This window comes from Motacilla alba, chromosome 19 (genome assembly GCF_015832195.1).
Source record: "Motacilla alba alba isolate MOTALB_02 chromosome 19, Motacilla_alba_V1.0_pri, whole genome shotgun sequence".
Classification (NCBI taxonomy): domain Eukaryota; kingdom Metazoa; phylum Chordata; class Aves; order Passeriformes; family Motacillidae; genus Motacilla; species Motacilla alba.
The window spans coordinates 543,492-564,246 of record NC_052034.1 but is presented as its reverse complement, the minus strand read 5'-3'; the positions used below and the strand labels follow the sequence as shown (position 1 = coordinate 564,246).

General features: G+C 47.2%; 2 protein-coding genes across 5 annotated transcripts in view; both read left to right on the top strand.

Moving 5' to 3' along the window:
* The window catches only part of NLK (nemo like kinase), a 37,872-nt gene extending 21,542 nt beyond the window's left edge, over window positions 1-16,330 (top strand). For 3 of the 4 annotated variants that reach the window (XM_038158049.1, XM_038158047.1, XM_038158048.1), the window contains 10 exons: window positions 1,161-1,290; window positions 2,342-2,397; window positions 6,655-6,761; window positions 7,434-7,519; window positions 8,381-8,590; window positions 8,944-9,045; window positions 11,472-11,558; window positions 12,589-12,787; window positions 13,335-13,428; window positions 14,611-16,330. In XM_038158049.1, coding sequence (XP_038013977.1) covers window positions 1,161-1,290; window positions 2,342-2,397; window positions 6,655-6,761; window positions 7,434-7,519; window positions 8,381-8,590; window positions 8,944-9,045; window positions 11,472-11,558; window positions 12,589-12,787; window positions 13,335-13,428; window positions 14,611-14,665 — 1,126 coding nt within the window. In that variant the 3' untranslated portion in view covers window positions 14,666-16,330. Of the gene's footprint in view, window positions 1-1,160; window positions 1,291-2,341; window positions 2,398-6,654; window positions 6,762-7,433; window positions 7,520-8,380; window positions 8,591-8,943; window positions 9,046-11,471; window positions 11,559-12,588; window positions 12,788-13,334; window positions 13,435-14,610 lie in introns of all 4 variants that reach the window. The other variant, XM_038158050.1, reaches the window with a different exon arrangement.
* Window positions 16,331-17,218: 888 nt separating this feature from the next.
* On the top strand, window positions 17,219-20,214 carry TMEM97 (transmembrane protein 97). The gene is made up of 3 exons (XM_038158106.1): window positions 17,219-17,374; window positions 18,571-18,715; window positions 19,244-20,214. Exons 1-3 carry the CDS (start codon window positions 17,255-17,257, stop codon window positions 19,492-19,494), a joined length of 516 nt encoding a protein of 171 aa, XP_038014034.1. The 5' UTR covers window positions 17,219-17,254; the 3' UTR covers window positions 19,495-20,214.
* The last annotated feature ends 541 nt before the right edge of the window (window positions 20,215-20,755 follow it).

The following is a 20,755-nucleotide window of genomic DNA, read 5'->3' as shown; positions in this document are numbered from 1 at the left end:
CCTTTTCAGATCATTTTTAGCTGTGTTTCTCACCGTATAAACAGTGTGATATCACCTTTCCCAAGTTCCCCCTTGCCCCCTGTTTAAAACACAAACAGGGCTGTTCACAGGTGTCTGCCTGAGGTGTTGGGACTGACTTTGGACTGGTTGAATGGGTTTGAAATCAGATGTGGTACTTGGGAGTGAGGTAGATATCTGAACACTCCGGTCTAATTTTTTGTTTAGATATTTAAAACATGGACCTGAGGCATAAGAAGCTGCCTTGCATGTCTGCTGTTGAGGAGTCACATGAGAGAGAAAAGCCAGCAATTTTTAAAGGACAAATGTAGTTAGCAGGGTGCACAGCTGGATGTGGATTCTTCTGTGGGTTCAGCACTGCACTGAGATTGAAGTTATTTTGGTCATCCCAGTAAAAATATGCATATACTCTATTCTGTAGTGACATTTGAGAAACTCACCTTAAAAACTGGGATTGGGAATTGAGGCACCATAATCTCCTTGCTCTAGTTTTATGGTTCTCATTATAAAATTCTATTTTCAGAATCCAATTATTTTAAATTAAAATACTTGCCATGTGCAAAGCACCTTGTAATTCCTGAGCTACTATACTTGCATTCCATAAGCTGTGTGGGAGAAGGACCAGTACCACGCCTGTTTTACACTTGTGGAAGCCTGGATACCACGTGCTGTTGCTTCTCCAGATGTGATTTGGTGATAGACCAATAAATAGTCTTACACTTGCCAGTGTTCTGTCAGAACAGGATTATTAGATCTTTCACCCTCTTTGGAGAGGAAGAAGTGAGCCATAGAGCTGATCAAATCCAGTCTGGGTAACTGAGAGCGTTTTAATGAGGTGTTTTTGGGAGGTGAGGGGGATGTTTATCCTGACATCCACTGCAGGAGTTGATGCCACCATGAGCTGTGTGGCACTGCTGGCTGGCTGTGTGCTCCATCCACAGAATGGTCACATCTGTGTGACACAGGCTCTGCAGGACACTGCTCAGTGCCCTCACATTACTGCTCTTTTCCCTAGCAATGGCTTCGCTTTGTTTTGACTCACTGAGCTGAGAAGAATAAGAAACTTTAAAATATTCTTTTTTTTTTCTTTAGAAAAACTGTCTAACAGGAGTATGTGATGTTCTTTGTCTTTTATTCCGTAGGTCAGTAACAGATCCACGAGATGGAAAGAGAGTTGCACTCAAAAAGATGCCCAACGTCTTCCAAAATTTGGTCTCTTGTAAAAGGGTCTTCCGGGAGTTGAAGATGTTGTGTTTTTTTAAGCATGACAACGTAAGTAAATTCAAAGTAATGTAAGTAAATTCAAAGTAATCTTAAAATCTTTGAGAAAACCTAAATGTAAAATGGAGCTCTCTGTAACAGAAGTGTGTTTTGTTACAGAATATCTAAGACGCTTGAAGAGCTCTCTGATTTTACAGTGATCAGATTTTCTGGAAACTCAGATATTACTGTTACAAACACTGTAAAAATGAAACTGTCAGGAATCTAAGGATACTCATAATTTCCCCTCCAAAGTGTTTGCACACAGATAATCAGTACACTTCTGCCCAGCCTTGTGTCAGGCTGCACAGAGCTGTGTCAGCTGGACACTGTTCCTCCTGAGCTGCTCTGTCCTCTCCCCTTTGCTGGTCCTCTCCCAAACCTGCTTTAGGTAAAATCAGCCAGCTTAAGTTAAAACACTCTTTGGTTTGACCCATGAAATTTGAAGTGCATCTGAAGTTTGGGTGTTTCACCCAAATGTCATGAACCTTCCTAGGATAGTATCCAAATCACCACATCAAGGAGTACCTTTCTGTGTGAGAGGATGGGGAATTCTCTGCTGCTGCTTTTCTACATTTTTGCTTTTTTCTACCTTTTTTACCTTTTGCTTTTTGTACCACTGAGCTGCTTATTCAGAATGGGAACAACTTTGGGGTTTGCAGTTCCCATGTGGAAGCAATGAATCACAAAACTCTGAAAGACTTAAGGCAGAACAAAGTGTGATATCTTCTGCTTTTACATTTCTTTGCTGGAATTGCTTCTTTCAAAGATTCTATGTTCATATATATTGTAAAGAAACCACTTTTCATTGGATAGATAAATTTGTGCTTTCAAACTACTACTCAAACAGCTGGGAAAATGTCTTGAGTTAGAAAAGAGAGAGACATTGAACGTACAGAATATCTGACATGGTGGGTTATTAAATTTACATACCTGGTGAGACAGAACATTGGTCTGTCTGTGGGCTAGAGTAAAATAAAATAAAATGGGAGAAATGTGCAGTCTGTCTTTTTGAAAGGGATTTGATCTGGAATAGGCCTTGACCTTGTGTGGTGTTTCCTAGGTACTCTCTGCCCTCGACATCCTCCAGCCTCCACACATCGACTATTTTGAAGAAATGTATCCTAAATATAAAAATAGAACATCTGAATTGAGGCAGATGTGATTTTCATTAGCTGAGAAGCTGCCAGTGTGGGGTGTAATCTATGAGCTGGAACCACAGAAGCCTCGAGCCTGCGTGTGGATGGTTTTATTTCCAGAAGTGAACCTGCAGCATCCAGAACTCTGAGGAGGTGTTGGGGGTGGGATGGTGCAGGACTGAGCTGAGCTCTGATTCTACATGGGCCAGTGTGTGCAGGGAGTGTGGGACTGGCCAGCAGGCCCTGCTGCTGCTGCTGCTGCTCACAGGGATCCCCCAGAACATTTTTTAAAAACCATATCCAGTAATTAATCTCCTCTCAGTTATTAGTACTTTAGAAGACCTTGTGGTGATTCAGAGAGGTTTCAGTGGCCTGGCAGGCTGTGGCTGTCCTTGCTCAGCTCTGTCCTGGTCCAGAAGCCATTGCCCAGAGCTGTGTCCCGCAGGTGTTCTGTGTCACTGGTGCAGCACAGGTACCAGCTGCCTCTGGGGAGCTGTGTTCTAGCAGTGAATTTGAGGGGAAAACTTCGCATGAATGTCATGTTTTGGTTTGGTTTTTTTCCTTTTCTAACTTGGCTTGGGCTGTCTTTAGTTGTGAAGTAGAGAATCTCTGCTTCCTGGAGTACTGAAAAGTGAATCCCTGACTCTCATGGGAGGAGAAGTTCTTTGCCACTCCTGTGGTTAGGCTTGGGCAGGTTGGGTTTGTTGCTGGTGGGCCTAAGCTGCTTTTTTGTATGACCCACTTTACAATTAATGGGTGGGAAATTGTCGTTATTTTTAGGTAACCTGAACTTTTGAAGTATGGTTTGATCTATTTATATAATGCCTTGGATTCATTGGTGAAGAAAGTAGGTGTAATCAACGTGGTGATTTTAACCAAAGTACAGCACAGCTTGCTGCTGGGGAAGCACTTTATTTAGTTGAAAATATTGCTGTGCTGTACTGGGGTTTTTTCATATGAGTTTAGGTAAAGCTTTAAAATTCTGCTTTGATATTTCTTTCACGTGAAGAGCATATAAGTAGTCTTCAGAAAGTGGATTTTGGTTATGTGCACTAGTTCAATGCCCTCATTTAGAACAAGTCATATGAGTTATAAATCAGATCTAGGTTAAGGATTACTCCTTCCATGTAATTGTACAATCAAGAATATTTAAATGGGATAAGCTTATTTTTATGAGCTTAGCTACTGCCAAGTTTTGAATATAAAACCAAAGTGTTAGTTTCCTTCATGGCTAACTGACTTTAAGTCATTCTGAGTTGTGTTCTATAGGGCTGTCTTGTTTTATATTTTTAGCTAATTTCTTAACTCTGATATTGGCAACAGAAGACTATGTGTAGTCTTCTTTGTCCTTTCTTTTGAAATAATTACAATAAGTGCACTTAGGACCCTTAAATTCCTTAAAAGAGTGAATTAGTAAATGTTTTGATTTATATACCCATTTTTAATTGCATGTGTTTCTGCTTGCTGTAGTGTAAGGAGAATTACTTGAGATTGGTTTGAAGAGGATCAGGTAAAGATGTTCCATATTTGGGGGGTGTGGATGTCAAAACTTCTTTTGTTGGTCCACTGGTAGAGTTCCCAAAGATATCATAGGGTTGTTCCATTTTTACAGTAGGACATTTTGAACAGTGATAAAAGTGTAAAGAGCTGGAGTTGGTATTGAGCGATTTCCTTTGTTCTTTCCAAAGAGTTGTAGTGCCCTTTTTGGGGAAAGAAATGTAATAAAAGAATGACTAAAATGATATGAATGATGTGTTGCAAATGAGCTGGTAGAGTTCATTTCAATTATTCAGTGTTTCGTAGGTACCAGCAGGAATTGCAGTGTATTTTTTAAAGAGAACTAATTATAAAGCCACCTTAACATTTTAATGATAAATTAAAAGATTTCTAAGGAAACCAGTGATGAATAAAGGAATTTTAATCTAGTGAGATTTTTGTTTTAGGATGAAAATTCCTGGCAAACAGTCAGGTGAAGATGTAATTTGAATTCATAATGAGGTTTCCAGTCGAAAAATCTTTGTGGCCATTTTGGATCTTACAGGTATTGATGTTTTTGCCAATAACACCTAGTGCAAAAATGAATGACTGATAGCTCTTTTTTCCAATGACAAAACCTTCCACAGGTGGTTGCAATACTGAATTCAACACCTGCAGATCCACGGATGTTCTCCTCTAAGAACCATCCAGAGTTTCTGTAGTAACTTTTTGAGAACTTTGCCCATTGCAGTGGGTATCAGAAGCTGCTGAAGAGTCGCCGCTTTTCAGGGCTGGGGTCTGGAAAAGGCTTGAATAGCAGGAAAAGCAAAGCTGTGCAGTGAATTCTCAGAGAGGTGAAGGAGCTGCGTTCTGGTGGATTCTGAGGTGGATCCCTGTGTCTGTAGGGTGGAGAGGAGCAGGGTGAGGGGCTGCTGCAGGCAGTGAGGCTCAGTGCCAGCCCTGCTGTAGCAGCAGCACGTGCTCGCCCTGGGACAGGGTTTTCCTCTGATCCATTGCTGCGGCCAGTTCCTCTGGGCGTGCACCCAGACCAGCTGGGCAGGCACTGCCAGGCTCACTCTGAGCACAGAACGGGGTGTGAGGGGTGCACAGACCAAGTGAAGCACGGTCCAAGCCGCGATGAGAGTGCCACTTCACCGAGGGCACTCCATCCCTTTCTAGCGCTTGTCTGTCGCGTTACAAAATTCACCAACTCAGCAGGTCCCAGCCAGCAGAGCAAGCCGAGTTCTTTTGTGCCGCGCGTTTGCTTTGATAATTACTCTGAAGCAAATTGGTACATTTGTAGATCTAATTTTATACAGCTACTTAACTAATTACTGCTGTCAGGAGCAATTTCTCTCCGGTACAGCGCCGGGTAGCGGCGTGTTCGGCACCAGCGGCCGCCCCACGGCCGGGGCCCGGCGCTGGGGAAAGCAAACTGCAGGTACCTGTGTGAGGAGGGGCTGAGATCCCCGGGCTGGGGCCTCTCTTTGGCTCGGTGTCCCCAGCAGTGGCTGCTGCACGCGGGGTCCCAGCAGCAGGAGAGGCGCGTGGGCCAGCGCGGAGCCCGCCGCCGTCGGCGCTGGCTCAATTATCCAGAGACAATAATCAGATGGCTCTGCTGGGGTTAATGGCACCTCTGAGCCTGTCAAGGGCTTGATTTAATGCGCCCCAGACCTGCAGTGGTGCAGGTGCCATTTCAGGCCCTCATTTAATTTAAGCTGCTTTAGTTGGCATGGCAACTAGTTGAGACATCTGGGAGACATTATGCTCGGGATTGAGATTTAGGAGGATTTGTGGCGTAGCAAAACAAAAATCTTATCATAATAAAGTGCAGAGTAATGCTTTTGGGTTTTTAAAAGTATTTTGCATTAAATTGAATGCAAAGATTTGTTGCAGGTATAAGGTAAACCGCAAATTTTAAAAGTCTGGTATAAATATTTTAAAGGGTCTTTGCTAAAGGAAAAGAAAAATTAGAGGACTACAAATTATGGTGCTGCAGGGTTGGGTTTTTTCTTTATGAATTCTTTATGAATGCAATTTTAATATTTTTTTCCTCAAAAAGTTGGAGATATTTAATTTATGAAATGAGTTTTTGTGTGGTGTTCTGTTGGCAGATGAACCCTTTGGCCAGCAGGGATTTGGCTGGAGAGGGTTTGTAGAGCAACAGATGAAAGCAGAGCATTGACTGGGTAGAGATGAAAGAAAATGAGCATTCAATACCTGACTGTATCAGTTAACATGGGCAAATGTGTTTTACCTCCTTCAGCCACAAATGTGATAATAGCAGACTTGTGTTTCAAATGTGACTGCTAAACGAAGCTTTTAAAGCAGTAATGTTTTCAATTAATGCCTGTAGTTGCCCCAGTATTTATTGCGGTGATTTCTGTGTGTGTTATTGTTGTCCCACAGCCAGGGCATTGTCAGGAGGGTCTCCATCCTGTGTGCAGCTTTCACCCTGTTTAGTGCTTCTGAAACCCCTGAACACACACAGGCCCCTCTGGGAGCCACCTCCCCTCAGTCTCACTTGTCATTTGCCTTTCAGTAACTTTGTACAACTGCCTTGATGCAAACTCTCGTGGAGTAATCTGTTTTCTTTCACAAGCCATTTTTTATTTTCATTTCTGTGCGAATTTGACCTCTGAAGCAGCGTTCTTCTCTTTAACTCAATAGCTCTGACCTGTGGGAGCTCAAGTAAGTAGGAGTTAGTGAATGTTTCAAGAGATTCTGTGCTTGTTCTGCTTTTCCTTAACCTGAACTGCAGATATGTTGTCACTGAGTTGATGCAGAGTGACCTCCATAAGATTATCGTCTCTCCTCAGCCTCTCAGCTCGGATCATGTCAAAGTTTTTCTTTACCAGATTTTAAGAGGTAATTTTTCTTCCTCTAAATTTAATGAAAATTGTGTAGTAGAATTTTCTTTTTCTTTTTCTTAATGTTTATTCTCAAGACATTCTCATCTTGAATAAGCTTCCTGTAGGAACTTTTTTTAATTTCATATTTGAATAAATACCAAGCATGAGTTATTGTAGCTACAAGAGCATGGCACCCCTGCTGCCTTGAAGTGTTGTCAGGGAAAGAAAAGTCATGCTTTTAGAATCAAGGAACAAAAAGGACAGTCAGACTGAACCAGATGGGTAAATACGTGTAATTATATCCCCTTAAGGCAAAAATTGTTACTGAAAAACAGAGCAGTAAGAGGTGTCTGAAAATTCCAGTGTGGGGCTTAGCAGACTGTCCATGCCATAATCAGAGATGATGTTTTGCTTTTGATTTGTTATTTGTTGGATTTTTGGGGGGAGGGGGATTTTTATAGCAAGACTGCTGAATTCCTTTTTCTGTTTATTTTACATACTCCAAAATTGTACCCTGTCATTAAGTGGCTGAGTGTGCACTAGTGGCTGGGAGATACTCGTAGGAAAACTGAGGCACAGGCAAAGCCTCTGCTGATCAGGAGTTGCCAGACCTTCTGGGAATATGCTGTCAGCCTTAAACTTCTCTTGAAAGGGAAAAAAATTATTTTAATTTCCTTTAATATTTCAGGTCTGAAATATCTACATTCTGCTGGCATTTTACATCGAGACATTAAACCAGGGAACCTACTCGTGAACAGCAACTGTGTCCTTAAGGTGCTGCTTACATTTATTGAAGATGTTCATGTGTGTATGTAGTTAACTTTTAAACAACAAACATTCCGTGTGAACACTTGCCCTGAAAGTCCATGTAAATGGAAAAAAATCCTGCAGATTTTTTAAAAAGTAGAAATGGAGCAAACATCTGCCTTTCCCCTTTCCTCCCTGCCTCTCCCCACATCTCTGAAAGCAAGAGAGACACTTCCTGAGTTTGGCTTGGGTGGGATGTGCTGTGCCTGGGAGGGACGGGGGGTTCTCAGTGTCCCTGTGCTCCTCAGGGGAAGATGGCACCAAATGCCCAAGGCACTTCATTAACCTTGGGTGTATGGAATTTTGGAGGGCTGAGGTGTGTTGTACAGCTGTGCCAAACACAAAAATTCAGTGTTGTTTACAGGGATTTGCTAAGAGTTCTAATTGGCAAAGTTTGGTCTCTTTTCTTAACCCTTCTGGTTCAGGACATTTTTAACAGTTCTCCAAGCCCAAATGAGTAGAGCTGAATCTTTAATATTTTGAGACATGTCCTGAGCAAATGAAGTTTGTTTGAGTTGAAATACTCCGTACACAGAGGTTGGGTTTTTTGTAGAGCAAAGCTTTTTAATCTTTCAGATTATAAATATTGTAATGCCAACTTAAAATGTATTGTGGTTTCAAATCAAATTGTAGGAAGTTAAAATGGCTGTGGAACAAAGCAACTTAATTTCCTCCTATCCCCTCTCCCCTGGCTTAGGCAGTTACAGCAGATTATCTGTATTTAAATGCTGGTTGGGGATCCCCTGCCTCCTTCCCAGAAGGTTGCCTATTTGAAATGCAGAAGGTGTTTTGGTTGTTTTAATTTTCTTATTTACCTTCTCAATTTAGATTTGTGATTTTGGATTGGCCAGGGTGGAAGAGTTAGACGAATCCCGGCACATGACTCAGGAAGTTGTCACTCAGTATTACCGTGCTCCGGAGATCCTGATGGGCAGCCGGCACTACAGCAATGCCATCGACATCTGGTCTGTTGGCTGCATCTTTGCAGAGTTGCTTGGGAGAAGGATATTGTTCCAGGCACAGAGTCCCATCCAGCAGGTATCCACCCTCACCCTCCCTGCCAGCCTTCCCGCTGCCCCTGCCCCTGGGCAGAGGTGCACCTTGGGGAGACAGGGAGGGGCTGCAGCGTGGCCAGGGGAGGCAGTGGAGCTGGGAAGGGGCTGGAGAACTCCTGAGGGAGCTGGGAAGGGGCTCAGCCTGGAGAAGAGGAGGCTCAGGGGGACCTTGTGGCTCTGCACAGCTCCTGACAGGAGGGGACAGCCGGGGGGTCAGGCTCTGCTCCCAGGGGACAGGGACAGGATGTTGATTCGTGGTGGCTCGGGAGTGTGCTGCTGCAGTGGAGTGCATCCCGTGTCCGAGTGTCTGAGCTGTGTCCTGTGTGCTCTGTGCAGCTGGATCTGATCACAGACCTGCTGGGCACGCCGTCGCTGGAGGCGATGAGGACGGCTTGTGAAGGCGCCAAGGCACACATACTCAGGGGTCCTCATAAACAGGTACTGCAGCCCCCCAGCCCCACCAGGCAGGGCTTCCAAGGCTTTCTCATCCTGACTGAATTCCTGTGGCCTGTTGGTTGAAAACACCCGGCTCGGGCGTTTGCTCTGTGCCTGGGAACAGGGCTGAGTGGAGCACGGGTGGTTGTGGCGCTCGGGATGGGGGCTGATCTGTGCTGGCTCCACCTGCTGTGGAGACAGGGGGGCTTTTCACCAGTCAGGGGCATTTCTGGCTGCTGCCTTGGGGGGATTGTTGGACTTGATGAGCCAGGTGAAAGTCCCTTTCTAAGGCGGCAGTGCTTTGATACCTCCTTTGAATGAAGATGTTAAATTTAAGTGTTAGTACTGGCAAGAGACCTAAATTAAAATTGACAGTATAATTCATAAAGCCCTGGAGGGCTGCTGCACTGCCAGGATCAGGAGTGTGAGAGGTGGAATTCACCCACTGCCCAGAGCCAAGGGCAGAACCTCCAGCACCCCAAACCCAGAGGGTCCCTGCACACCTGAGCTCAGAGCTGAGCTGCTCAGGAAGGCCCAACAAGAGGCTGAAAGCTGAGATACAGCATTCAACACAACTGGAGTAAAAGTTAGCTTGGAAAAAGACACCAAACCGAAGGAAAAAGGCAGGATGGAGTCATTGTGCTGACTGGGCAATAAAAAGGGCAAATGCAATGTAGTGTTAACAGATACAAAGAAATGCTTGTGCAGGCATCTCTGGTGCAGGGATAAGGCTCTGTGACTCTCCAATAGGGTCATTTTTATGATTGCTAACAAAATTAACAAAATTATTGGCCTGTACTTGCTCCAGTAGTTAAGTTTGCATCATTATTTTCTGCATGTTGAAGTAATTTCTCACGTCTGCTCACTACAATAGTAGTTACCATAGAAATGAGCATTGCATGTATATTCTGCTTTATTATTGACGTGTGGGAGTTCTGCCTCCCTGGCACTTTGGATCCACTACATAAAGTTGTCACTCTTCCATTTCATGACAGGATTTTTTAATTTGAGCATTAATAACAGGAGGATTTCCTTCAGGTTTTCTCTGCCAGTTTTAAGTCAAGTTTATTTTTCTGCTGTCATGGGCTAGAAGAGTTGTGACTCCTAAAGCCAGTGTCTTATGACCCACAGGGTGGTGGGAATCCTAAAAAGCTAGTGAGGTGAAATGGTCTAAAAAGTTTCCACTACAGATTTAATGTCCTGTGGCCACAAAGTTGTAAGAAATACACTCTAAGAGTTAGTTGTGTGTGTGCTGGGGAAAACAGTGCTCATTCTCCCTGGAGTGCCATGGGAGCTGGAGTGCTCATTGCACCTTGGAGACAGGGGATACAGAGCTTCCAGGTGATGATTGGTATTTCTGTTTTCAACTTGAAGCACACTTCATGTTTGAGTGCAAATTCCTGACTTTTCATGTTCTGCAATGGAGCTTTTGCTGGTTGTAAGTGGTTAAACGTTTCTGGTTTCCTGATTAGGCTAACAGGGAGAGAAGCCCAAGTTAGAAACGGGCGATTGCTTTGTCACACCGACTATTTTTACTCGCCGTAGGTGAGCGCAGTGGGAGAGAGGGGTGAGGCATTTTGCTGCTCTGTGTAAAAATAGATTAATGCGAGAAGTTTCTGATTAAACCCCCCCTACCCCACTGTGTGCTGGCAAAATGGGTATTTACATACTCCATTGACTTTGTCACTTTGGTATTTAAAAGTTCAAGTGAATCATGTCCCTGGCAGCCTCAGGTGAGTGAGCTGTCCCTGTCCCTGCTGACCCCCTTCCCAAAGGAAAACCTGTGGGGTCCATCCCCTGCCTGCTGTGATCCCTCTGCTGTGGGACAGCAGGCCAGGAGGAGGAGAGTTACCAGGCACTGCTGCTTTATATTCCATAGGCTGCCCTGAGGAACCAAGGCTGGGAAGGGCTCAGGGCTCTGTGTGGCACTGCAGGGTTAACTTCGACTGGTGTCACTCTGGAGGTGTAATTCTTACTTACACTGGGAAATTTACAGCAACCCTGACATCCAGTACAGTCCTTCTGTCACTGTCAGTCAGCTGTGGATTGCCTGGGCAAAGAAAAGCAAAGTAATCCATAATTTGGGAGGGATTGAGATTAAAAAATGAACTACTGGAAACGATGGAGTTAATCAAACCCTGGAGCAGCTACAGCTGGAGTGGTGTCTGTAGAGAAAAATGCATAAAGAAAAGCAGCTTTTTCCAGGGATTGCACCTGAACTAAGGGGAGCAGGGATCAGTTGGACCTCGATTACGGTTGCTGGGTTTTGTAATGGTGATTATTGTCATGCTGGAAAGCGTTAGTACCACTTGTCCCCTTTAACAAGGAGTTTGTCCTTGCTGTGGAATAGCGCGTGCGGGAACAGGGTTCTCCTGCTGATGGATCTGACAGGACACTCTGTGCTTCTCTTCCTCCCATTCCCCCTACAGCCATCCCTTCCTGTCCTATATACACTCTCCAGTCAAGCTACCCATGAAGCAGTTCATCTCCTTTGCAGGATGTTGGTCTTTGATCCAGTAAGTAGGACTGAAAATCACCTCCAGTACCTCTGCTGTGAACGGGTTTTGTTGTCTGCTGCTTAAATGAGTGTTGTAAGTCAAGGGCTGCTTTAGCTGATTTCCTTCTACATGGCATTGCAGCACTTCTGGTCCATGAAAAAAGTAAAAATATCCTATAATTGGCCAATCAATTCCCCCTGGAATGGGGGTTTCACATTTCAATCCGAGTGGTCCTGGGAAGGAAGCTCTGGCAGTGGGAAGGATGAGGCTGTGCATGACTCATGCTCTTTTCCGAGCTGGGTGTAGGTAGCAGAACATCAGCTACTTTGATGCAGTTCTAATTAGGGACACGGGGGTGTTCCTGGTCTTGCAACACACAAAAAATTCCTCCTGCATCCCCAATCACAGAACAGGATCGTTTTTCCACTGAGCATCTGTTTTTCTAATGAAAATGTGCTGCTGTGGATTTTGGATTTCGTTTCTTGGGACATTGTAGAGAATTGTCACAAGAAAATGTGATATTGGAATTGATAATCTTAATTATTTCATTCCCACAGAACCCCCCCAATATTGCAAGTGTAAAACAGAGTGACTGCAGTGCAAAGGAGGAGGCTGGGGGTTGATGAAGTGCTTAGAAGCACTGCCTTTGGAGTGTATATTTTTTAAACCTTAAGATTGCTTTGCTGAGCAGAACTATGGAAATTAAAACAAAAAAAAATTCCACATTAAAACAAAAAAATTCCTTTCTGACTCCCTTAACAGTCGGAATGCTGTTTTTCCCAGCTTGTTTTGATTTATTGCAGGAGTCACAATTGTAAGGTTATCCAGAGAAAAAAGCCTTTGAAAGGCACGTTCTAAAGCTGTGTGCTCACGTTCTGGCCGAGCTGGCTGAGCTGAGGCCGTGCCACCCAGGCTGGTTCGTGAGCCTCAGCTCCCCTCTAGCGGCAGCTCCCTTCACACCACCAGGGGTTCACAAACGCAGGATTCATCCATGAGTAGCTCTGAACACAGCTCACGCTGCTCTCCTCCCTTTCCTTGCTGTTCCCAGTCCAAAAGGATATCTGCTAAGGATGCCTTAGCTCACCCCTACCTGGACGAGGGCCGCTTGCGGTACCACACCTGTATGTGCAAGTGTTGTTTCTCCACGTCGACTGGCAGAGTTTATACCAGTGATTTTGAGCCCGTCACTAACCCCAAGTTCGATGACACTTTCGAGAAGAACCTCAGTTCTGTTCGGCAGGTTAAAGGTGAGCAGGAGTTAACGTTGCACGTGCAGTTGTCCCTCTGCTCCAGCCTGCAGCGGGGGACGTGGGATGGAGCTGGGATGGAGTTGGGATTTGTGCTCTGGGTCCTCACAGTGACCCCGGTGCTGGTTTCTTTTAGGTATTTTTCCATAGTAGACACTGCAAATAATTCATTTTCACCAAAAGAACAGAACTGTAAGTGTTCTGAGATAAGGCAGTGGCACGAGCATGAGCTGACCTGCAGAGGTCTGTGGGTTTCAGACCTCAGCCGTGCCCATCCCTGGTGCCCTGTTCCTCATCCTTTTGCTGAAGGATGGCCCTGGGGAAGTCACTGTGTGGCCTTTTGGGGCTGTGAGGTGTGACCTCCACAGCTGTCCTGCAGCCTGGAGCTGAAGTTGAGCCATCAGATTTAGGGAGGCTGGAGCTTTTTTATCCTCCCTAAAATGTCCTCTCAGTAAGGGAAGTTCTGTTTCCCTCCAGTTGACATTGCATTTTCCTGAAGCCAGAAGTGTTAATGCTGTGTTGTTTTGTATTTTTCTCCCGTGTACAGAAATAATTCATCAGTTCATTTTGGAACAGCAGAAAGGAAACAGAGTGCCTCTCTGCATCAACCCTCAGTCTGCTGCTTTTAAGAGCTTTATTAGGTAACTGTATGTAATCACATCTGATACTAATTCCCCTTTATTAGTATATTTATAATTCAGACATCCAGAATGTTTTAGGTTTTCAGTTCCTGAGATGAGGAAGGGCCCATAGATAAAACCCTTGTGAACTGTATTTATGAATTCTTCTAGAATTAAGTAAAACATGCAAAAAAAGTTTCAAGTAAGGTTTTTGTGCAAAAGAACAGAAGTCAGACCGACACTGGAATTGGGAAGGTTGGCAAGTTGAGTTTTGGTTGTGGAGCTGGCATTGGAAGGAGGGACTGAGAGGTGAAGAAGCACAGATAAGGGATATTTGCTGTGGGGGCTGGTGGCCGTTGGCGGGCTCAGGTTGGGTTTGGGGTTTGCTGTCCCTGGGTGTTTGGTCCCCCAAGCAGTGAGGTGTGGCCCTGGGCCTTTGCAGTGAGCCCTGAGCTGTGAGCTGTGCCCCTGAGCAGTGAGCTGTGCCCTGAGCTGTGAGCTGTGCCCCTGAGCAGTGAGCAGTGCCCCTGAGCAGTGCCCTGAGCAGTGAGCAGTGCCCTGAGCAGTGCCCTGAGCAGTGAGCAGTGCCCTGAGCAGTGAGCTGTGCCCTGAGCTGTGAGCTGAGCCCCTGAGCAGTGAGCTGTTGCCCTGAGCAGTGAGCAGTGCCCCTGAGCAGTGCCCCTGAGCAGTGAGCAGTGCCCTGGCCGGCAGTGAGCAGTGAGCAGTGCCCCTGAGCTGTAAGCAGTGCCCCTGAGCAGTGAGCTGTGCCCCTGAGCAGTGAGCTGTGCCCCTGAGCAGTGAGCTGTGCCCCTGAGCTGTGCCCTGAGCTGTGAGCAGTGCCCCTGAGCAGTGAGCTGTGCCCCTGAGCTGTGCCCTGAGCAGTGAGCTGTGCCCCTGAGCTGTAAGCAGTGCCCCTGAGCAGTGAGCTGTGCCCTGGCCCTGCAGTGAGCAGTGAGCAGTGCCCCTGAGCAGTGCCCTGAGCAGTGAGCTGTGCCCTGAGCTGTGAGCTGTTGCCCTGGCCCTGCAGTGAGCAGTGAGCAGTGCCCCTGAGCAGTGCCCTGAGCAGTGAGCTGTGCCCCTGAGCAGTGAGCAGTGCCCTGGCCCTGCAGTGAGCAGTGAGCTGTGCCCCTGAGCAGTGCCCTGAGCAGTGAGCAGTGCCCTGGCCCTGCCGTGAGCCGTCCGTCTGTCTGTCTGTCTGTGCAGCTCCACGGTCGCCCAGCCCTCCGAGATGCCGCCGTCGCCGCTGGTGTGGGAGTGACCCGAGCGCCCCGTACTACTGAAGATGTAATGTAGCTTTCCACTGGAGTCTGGGATTTGCAATTCTGGAGGTTAATCATGCTTGTACTGTAATTTTACTAATGAAGTTTTAAATTAACAACCACTACTTGTACAATATGAATAATACTTAGAAATGTACTAGACTTTTAATCTTGTAAAGTGGTTGTGCTTTTAGAAGAAAATATTTTACCCAGAGTTGCACGTGTTTTATGAATTCTAGTGCAGCTGTGATGGCTCAGCTCAGAACAAACAGAATTGAACCAAATTCGGGGAGGTTTTTTCTTTTCTTTTTTTTTTTTTTTCTTTTTTTTCCTTTTTTTTTATTGAAGTGAGATTGTACAAACAGATAGACATACATTTTGATATTGAGCCATTCCTGAAGATTTTGGGTTTTCTAAAACTAAGGAATACAGAAAACTTGACTGCGACCAATCATGAAGTCCCTTTGGGTGGCTGTGGCCGTGGGAAGTGGCCAGGTCCCCAATGCCCAACCCTATAAATAGCTTCTCACTAGAGCTGTGATGGTGATGTGTGCTGTTCTAAAATCAAATGTTGTGAGTAGAGAGAATGAGTTTGTGACTAGGAGAGACTAAACTTCTGTTTCCTTACCCAGTATAAATATATATATATATTTAATCTATTTTTATTAGAAGTTTTTCTGCTCTTTCTTACATAAAACCCCCCAGCATGCATCTTCTATGTGTGTAAATAATTCCATTTATGGGCTAATTTCAGAGATCCCTGACATCATTGCTGTATAGAGAGAAACTAGCTTGCACATTTTAGGTCTGTGAAATTTTGTGAGAACTTTTTCCTGCACTGGACAGTTGAGAGAAAAAAAAAGAAAAGGACAAAAAAAAGCACATAGGGAATTCTGTTAATTGTGTTCGTGTCTTTAGGCAGAGCTGTGGAAGTCTTGAAATGTCACAGTAGTAAATAACTTTTATTACTTTTTGGCTAATTCTTTTTCTGTTGGAACACTGAATTCTGTGCATATGTATATATGAACACAAATTGAAGGCCTCTACCTCCTGGAGTATACAACTTGGTTTGTTTACCTCCACATGATTTTTTTTTTTTTTTTAAGTTTAGTGTGGAGACTTGAAACTTGAATGTCCCTTCCAACTTTTGTATTTAAAACAAGACTAGAAAATTGAAGACTGTTTTTCACCTGTACAAAGGAATACTAAAAGGTGGTCTTAAAATTTGAGCCTTGGTCTGGAGAGAAACCATGGTGTTTGTTATGGACAATTAACTGTTAAAGTTATTGTAAGTTATCTGTATTTAGCAGAGTATTTTCAACAAGAGTGATCTGAGCTGGAATTGGAGACTATTAGTAAGTTATGTTTGGAAGTTTTAACTTCAATGAAGTAATTATTTGCTGTGAAAGAGACAAACATTGAATAACTGAACAAAGATGGTGCAATATCTTTGTTTTTTATGAGGCTCACGAGAATAAAACCAACTGAAGCATTTCAATTCACTTGAATGAGAAACGTGTTTAATTATCGAGCCCCAGAAGACACTGGTATGAAAGGTAAAATCTCAGAGGTTGGTCAGTTAATGTGGCACACTTGCTGGTCACTTTGTAAAATGTAGATTTGGAGTACAGTGGTGAAAACATTAAATGTGACATTTGAGAAGGCGGCGGTGCTGTCGTTATTCCCTGCCCGCTCTCCCCCGGGCTGCGGCTCGGTCTCGGGGCCGTTTCCCGTTCTCCTCTGGGGTGCGGCGGGCGGGAGGTGCCGCTCCCGGGGCTCCCGCGGCTCCCGCGGCTCCCGCGGCTGTGCCGGGCCGGGGCAGGGGCAGCGGAGCGCGGCAGCGCCGGCCGGGCTGTCCCCGCCGGGGCTCTGCGGCTCGGGACCCAGCGGGGCAGGAGCCGGGCTGGGGGGGCGCGGCTGCGGGCACCGCCGGGGAAAGGGGAAAGAGCGGGGAAAGGGGAAAAAAGAACTGGGAAATGGGGAAAAGAGCGGGGAAATGGGGAAAGAACGGGGAAAAGAGCGGAGGAAGAGAGGGAAAAGGGGGAAAGAGCAGAGAAAGAGCGAGGAAAGAGGAAAAGAGCAGGAAGAGGGGAAAAGAGCGGGGAAATGGGAAAAGAGGGGGAAAAGAACGGAAAAAAAGGGAAAGAGTGGAGAAAAGAACGGGGAAAGGGGGGAAAGAGCAGAGAAAGAGCGAGGAAAGAGGAAAAGAGCAGGAAGAAGGGAAAAGAACAGGGAAATGGGAAAAGGGGAAGGAGTGGGGAAAGGGGGAATGGGGAAAAGAACGGAAAAATGGGAAAAGGGGAAAAGAACGGGGGAAGGGGGAAGAGAGTGGGGAAAGGGGAAAAAAGAGGAAATGGGAAAAGAACGAGGAAACGGGAAAAGAACGGGGAAAGCGGGGAAAGGGGCCGGGGCGGGGCCAGGACAGGGTGTGGCGGGGCGGGGCCAGGACAGGGTGTGGCCGGGGCGGGGCCAGGCAGGGGTGTGGCGGGGCGGGGCCAGGGCAGGGTGTGGCCGGGGCGGGGCCGTGTCGCGGGACGTGGCCGCGCGGGGCGGGGCGGCGCGGGCGCGGGGCGGGCCCGGGCGCGGCGATGGCGGCGGCTCCGCGGTGGCGGGAGCGGCTCTTCGCCCTCTATTTCCTCTCGCACATCCCGATCACGGCGCTCATCGACCTCCAGCCGCTGCTGCCCGCCGGGATCGCGCCGCGGGCCGTGAGTGGGGCCGGGGGTCGGGCCGGGGCTCGTTCCGCGGATGCGTGCGGGGCATCCGCCGGTTTGATGGGGCCGGGGGCGGCCTGCGCCCAGTCCCGTGTGGAGACATCGGGGAGGGAGAGAGGAACTGCGGCGAACGCGTGAAAGAGCGCCTGGGAGCGAAGCGGTGCTGGGGCCCGCGGGATGAGTCACAGCCGGGCCATTCATTGGGGAGGAGCGGGGACGGGAACGGGAACCCGAGCGGGAATGGGAATGGGAGAGGGAATAGGAACGGGAGAGGGATGCTGCGTCCGGCGGCTGCGGCCGATGCTGCTGCCGGGAGCTGTGACGGGGATGTGGCGGCCGCTCCGTGTCCCACGGAGGCCCCGGGAAGCGGTGCGGGGTCACTGCTCGCCCCGGGAACGGGCGGAGGGGATGTTCCCCTGCCCAGAGCGGGCTGTGGCTGTTTCACGGCTGCCCGAGCACATCCTTTCGGTGGGAATGGCCTCGCTGTCCCGCTGTCGCGCTCGGCACCGGCGCCCGGAGGCTGCGGCAGCGCGGGGCCGGTGCCACGTGCCCCGGCCGGGCTCCTGCGGGCCCGGGCGCTCTCCGATCCCGGGTTTCCCTCAAACTCCTGCCAAAAATGCAACAGGGAATTGTTGCCGCTGCAGGAGCAGGCATGCCAAATTTACCAATTTATTCGTAAAAATCTCTGGTTTTCTGGGTTTTGAACAAAATCATAGGAGACTATGAACATGATAAAGTCAATTAAAATAACAGTTGGATGGCAGATAATAAAGTTGGATGGCAGATAATTAGTTCAGCCCTCATCGTCAGGGTGCGGTGGGCTGTCACCTCCTGTCTGAGCTTTACAACTGGTGATTTGGTTTTTGCCATCAGAACTGCCTGGAGGATTACTCCAGTATAGGAACCATTTCCAATTAATAGTTAACCAGCAGATCTCAATGCATATCTCTCTGTTCAAAGTCCAACGTAAAGCTGAGCTGGAGTTTACATTTCTGTCAGGAGCTAAGTGTGACTGCCTGAGCCCAGCTCCTGGTGCTGAGCTGTTCCCCTGCAGCAGCCCCGGGAAGGAGCCCCAGCCCCGCTCAGGACCAGGGGCTCACACCCTGGTGGCTTCCTCCCACGGAGAACCACGAGCTCTGCCCTGCTCTGGGGGATGCTCAGTGACTGACTGTTGTTTTGGGTTTTTTCAGCTGACAGACCTGTTGCAGCAGTATGCAGCTGCCTTCAGGGACCCCATGATGCTGCAGCCCCCAGAGTGGTTCAAGGCGTTCATCTACTGCGAAGCCTTTCTCCAGCTGCCCTTCTTCCCCATCGCTGCCTACGCCTTCCTGAAAGGTGGGGGAGAACCAGGGTGACTGAGGGCATCTCCTGGGGGCACTTTTGCAGGACAGCTGCTGCTGTGCAGCAGAGAACGTTTCTGTATCAGATTAGGGGGTTTGAGGGAGGTACTGCGGAGGGCTGGGCTGCTAGGGCCCACACGAGTGTTCTACCTGAGAAAGCAGCACGGAATAAAGTTTGTCAGAAACAAAACCTTGTAACTACAGGCCTTTGTTGGGTCAGCCATTTGTGTAACCACCATCAGCATTTGACATCTGGCTAATTTCCAGGGCAGCTAAAGGTCTGGGTCAAGCCTGTGTACTTATTTTGTTACTTTAGATCTTTCAGGATCACCCCTTTGTTCTAAATTGCCATCAGGGAAGAGAAATTTCCTTGCTTCCTACCAGTACTGAGGGTTTTTTCTGCTCCCTATTCCATCTGAGTCATGGCTTACCCTGGCAGAGAGGCAGCAGTCAGTGCTCTGTCACCCGGAATTCTGGTTGTTTCAAAATACTTAAATACTGTTTTCTTTTTGCTTCTGTGCAGGTGGCTGCAGATGGATCAGGACTCCTGCCATTATCTACTCCACCCACGTGGCCACCACTCTGTTTGCCATCCTGGCCCACATCCTGTTCCACGACTTCTCCAAGTCGGAGCACGCGGGCCCGCAGACGCTGCGCGAGCGCCTGGTGCTGCTCTCCATCTACCTGCCCTACCTGCTGATCCCGCTGCTGCTGCTGTTCACCATGCTCTGCAACCCCCACTACAAACACGTGGAGAAGAGGAAAAGGAAGTAGCGGGCTCTGGAGGTCGTACACACCACACCTGGGCTGCATTTGGTTCCGACCCTACGCCGGCGGAGTCCTCTGGGACAAACGTCTCCCTCGTGTTGGCTGCAGCGGCTCTTCCCAGAGCACTGGCTGCTGCAAGGAAAAATGGAATTGGTCGGAGTGCACAGCCCTGCTTCGACCTCTCACAGCTCTGGCAGGGGCCTGGGCCAGCCTGGGGTCAGGTCTGTGCAAGGCCTCCCTCCCAGGAAAATGGTCTTTTAACCCTTCGATGTGTAACTCTGTGAGGGGACACACACACACTCACACTCTGCAGCTGATACTGTTCTTCCAAGGTCCCTTTTCCCAAGATGACTGTTTGGAAACCACTCAAGTAGGAAATCTGTCTTCCAACCACATATTCTGAAGAATCCCCAACCCATTACACGCAGATTTGCAAAGCTGTTCTTTTGAAGCATTTTAAATCAAATCATAATTCTTAACTTCCTTGCCCCTTCCTTTAAAATTTCCACTGCCTTTGCTCTGCTTCATTTTGATTAATTATAAATGTCTGATCAATGATAAATGTGCCAAAATCTGGATTAATGAATGCTTAAAGTTACCCTTGACAACCGGGAGTACTGCCCAGAGGATTCTGAAGTACTTCAGGAATTGTAACCAAGGAGTTGGAAATTTCTTTCTTCCCTAAAATCACTTCTGGTATGGAAATAAATAACTAAATGCATTAAACTGCATTCAGTCTTCTTCAGGGAATGGCTGAAGGAACTTGCAGTGACCACGAGATGGTGGAGAGTTCACAGAGTAAATCCCTGTGTAAGTTACAAGTGCAGACAGAAGCTCTGTGCTTGGGGGTGGTTTTCAGCTGGAGCCTGGTGAGGTGATGGGCCCCGGGAAGCTGCTCAGGCACTGCTGGCACATTTTATTCACCGTGTAAAGCTGAAGCCTTCCCCAGGCTTTGGAAAGGGCAGCATTTCCATACTGAAGTGCTATACACAAAATGCATCTGTTTGCACTTCCAGCATGAGGCTTGAGTTGACACTTGTGGTTGTAGTTTACAGTTTGTGCACTCCTGGTGTCACTGACGCTTGGAATGGTTTCCCTCATCAGTCTGGTGTTCCATCCTAATGATGCCCAGAAGAGGATTTGGGTCTCATAATACGACAGCCCAGAATGGACATTCCTCAGGAACAGTTCAAAGTTCTTAATTCTCATGTAGTTTCTGCTTTTTTTTTGTATCTGTAATTGGTCCATTCTGGAAATCATACATTTC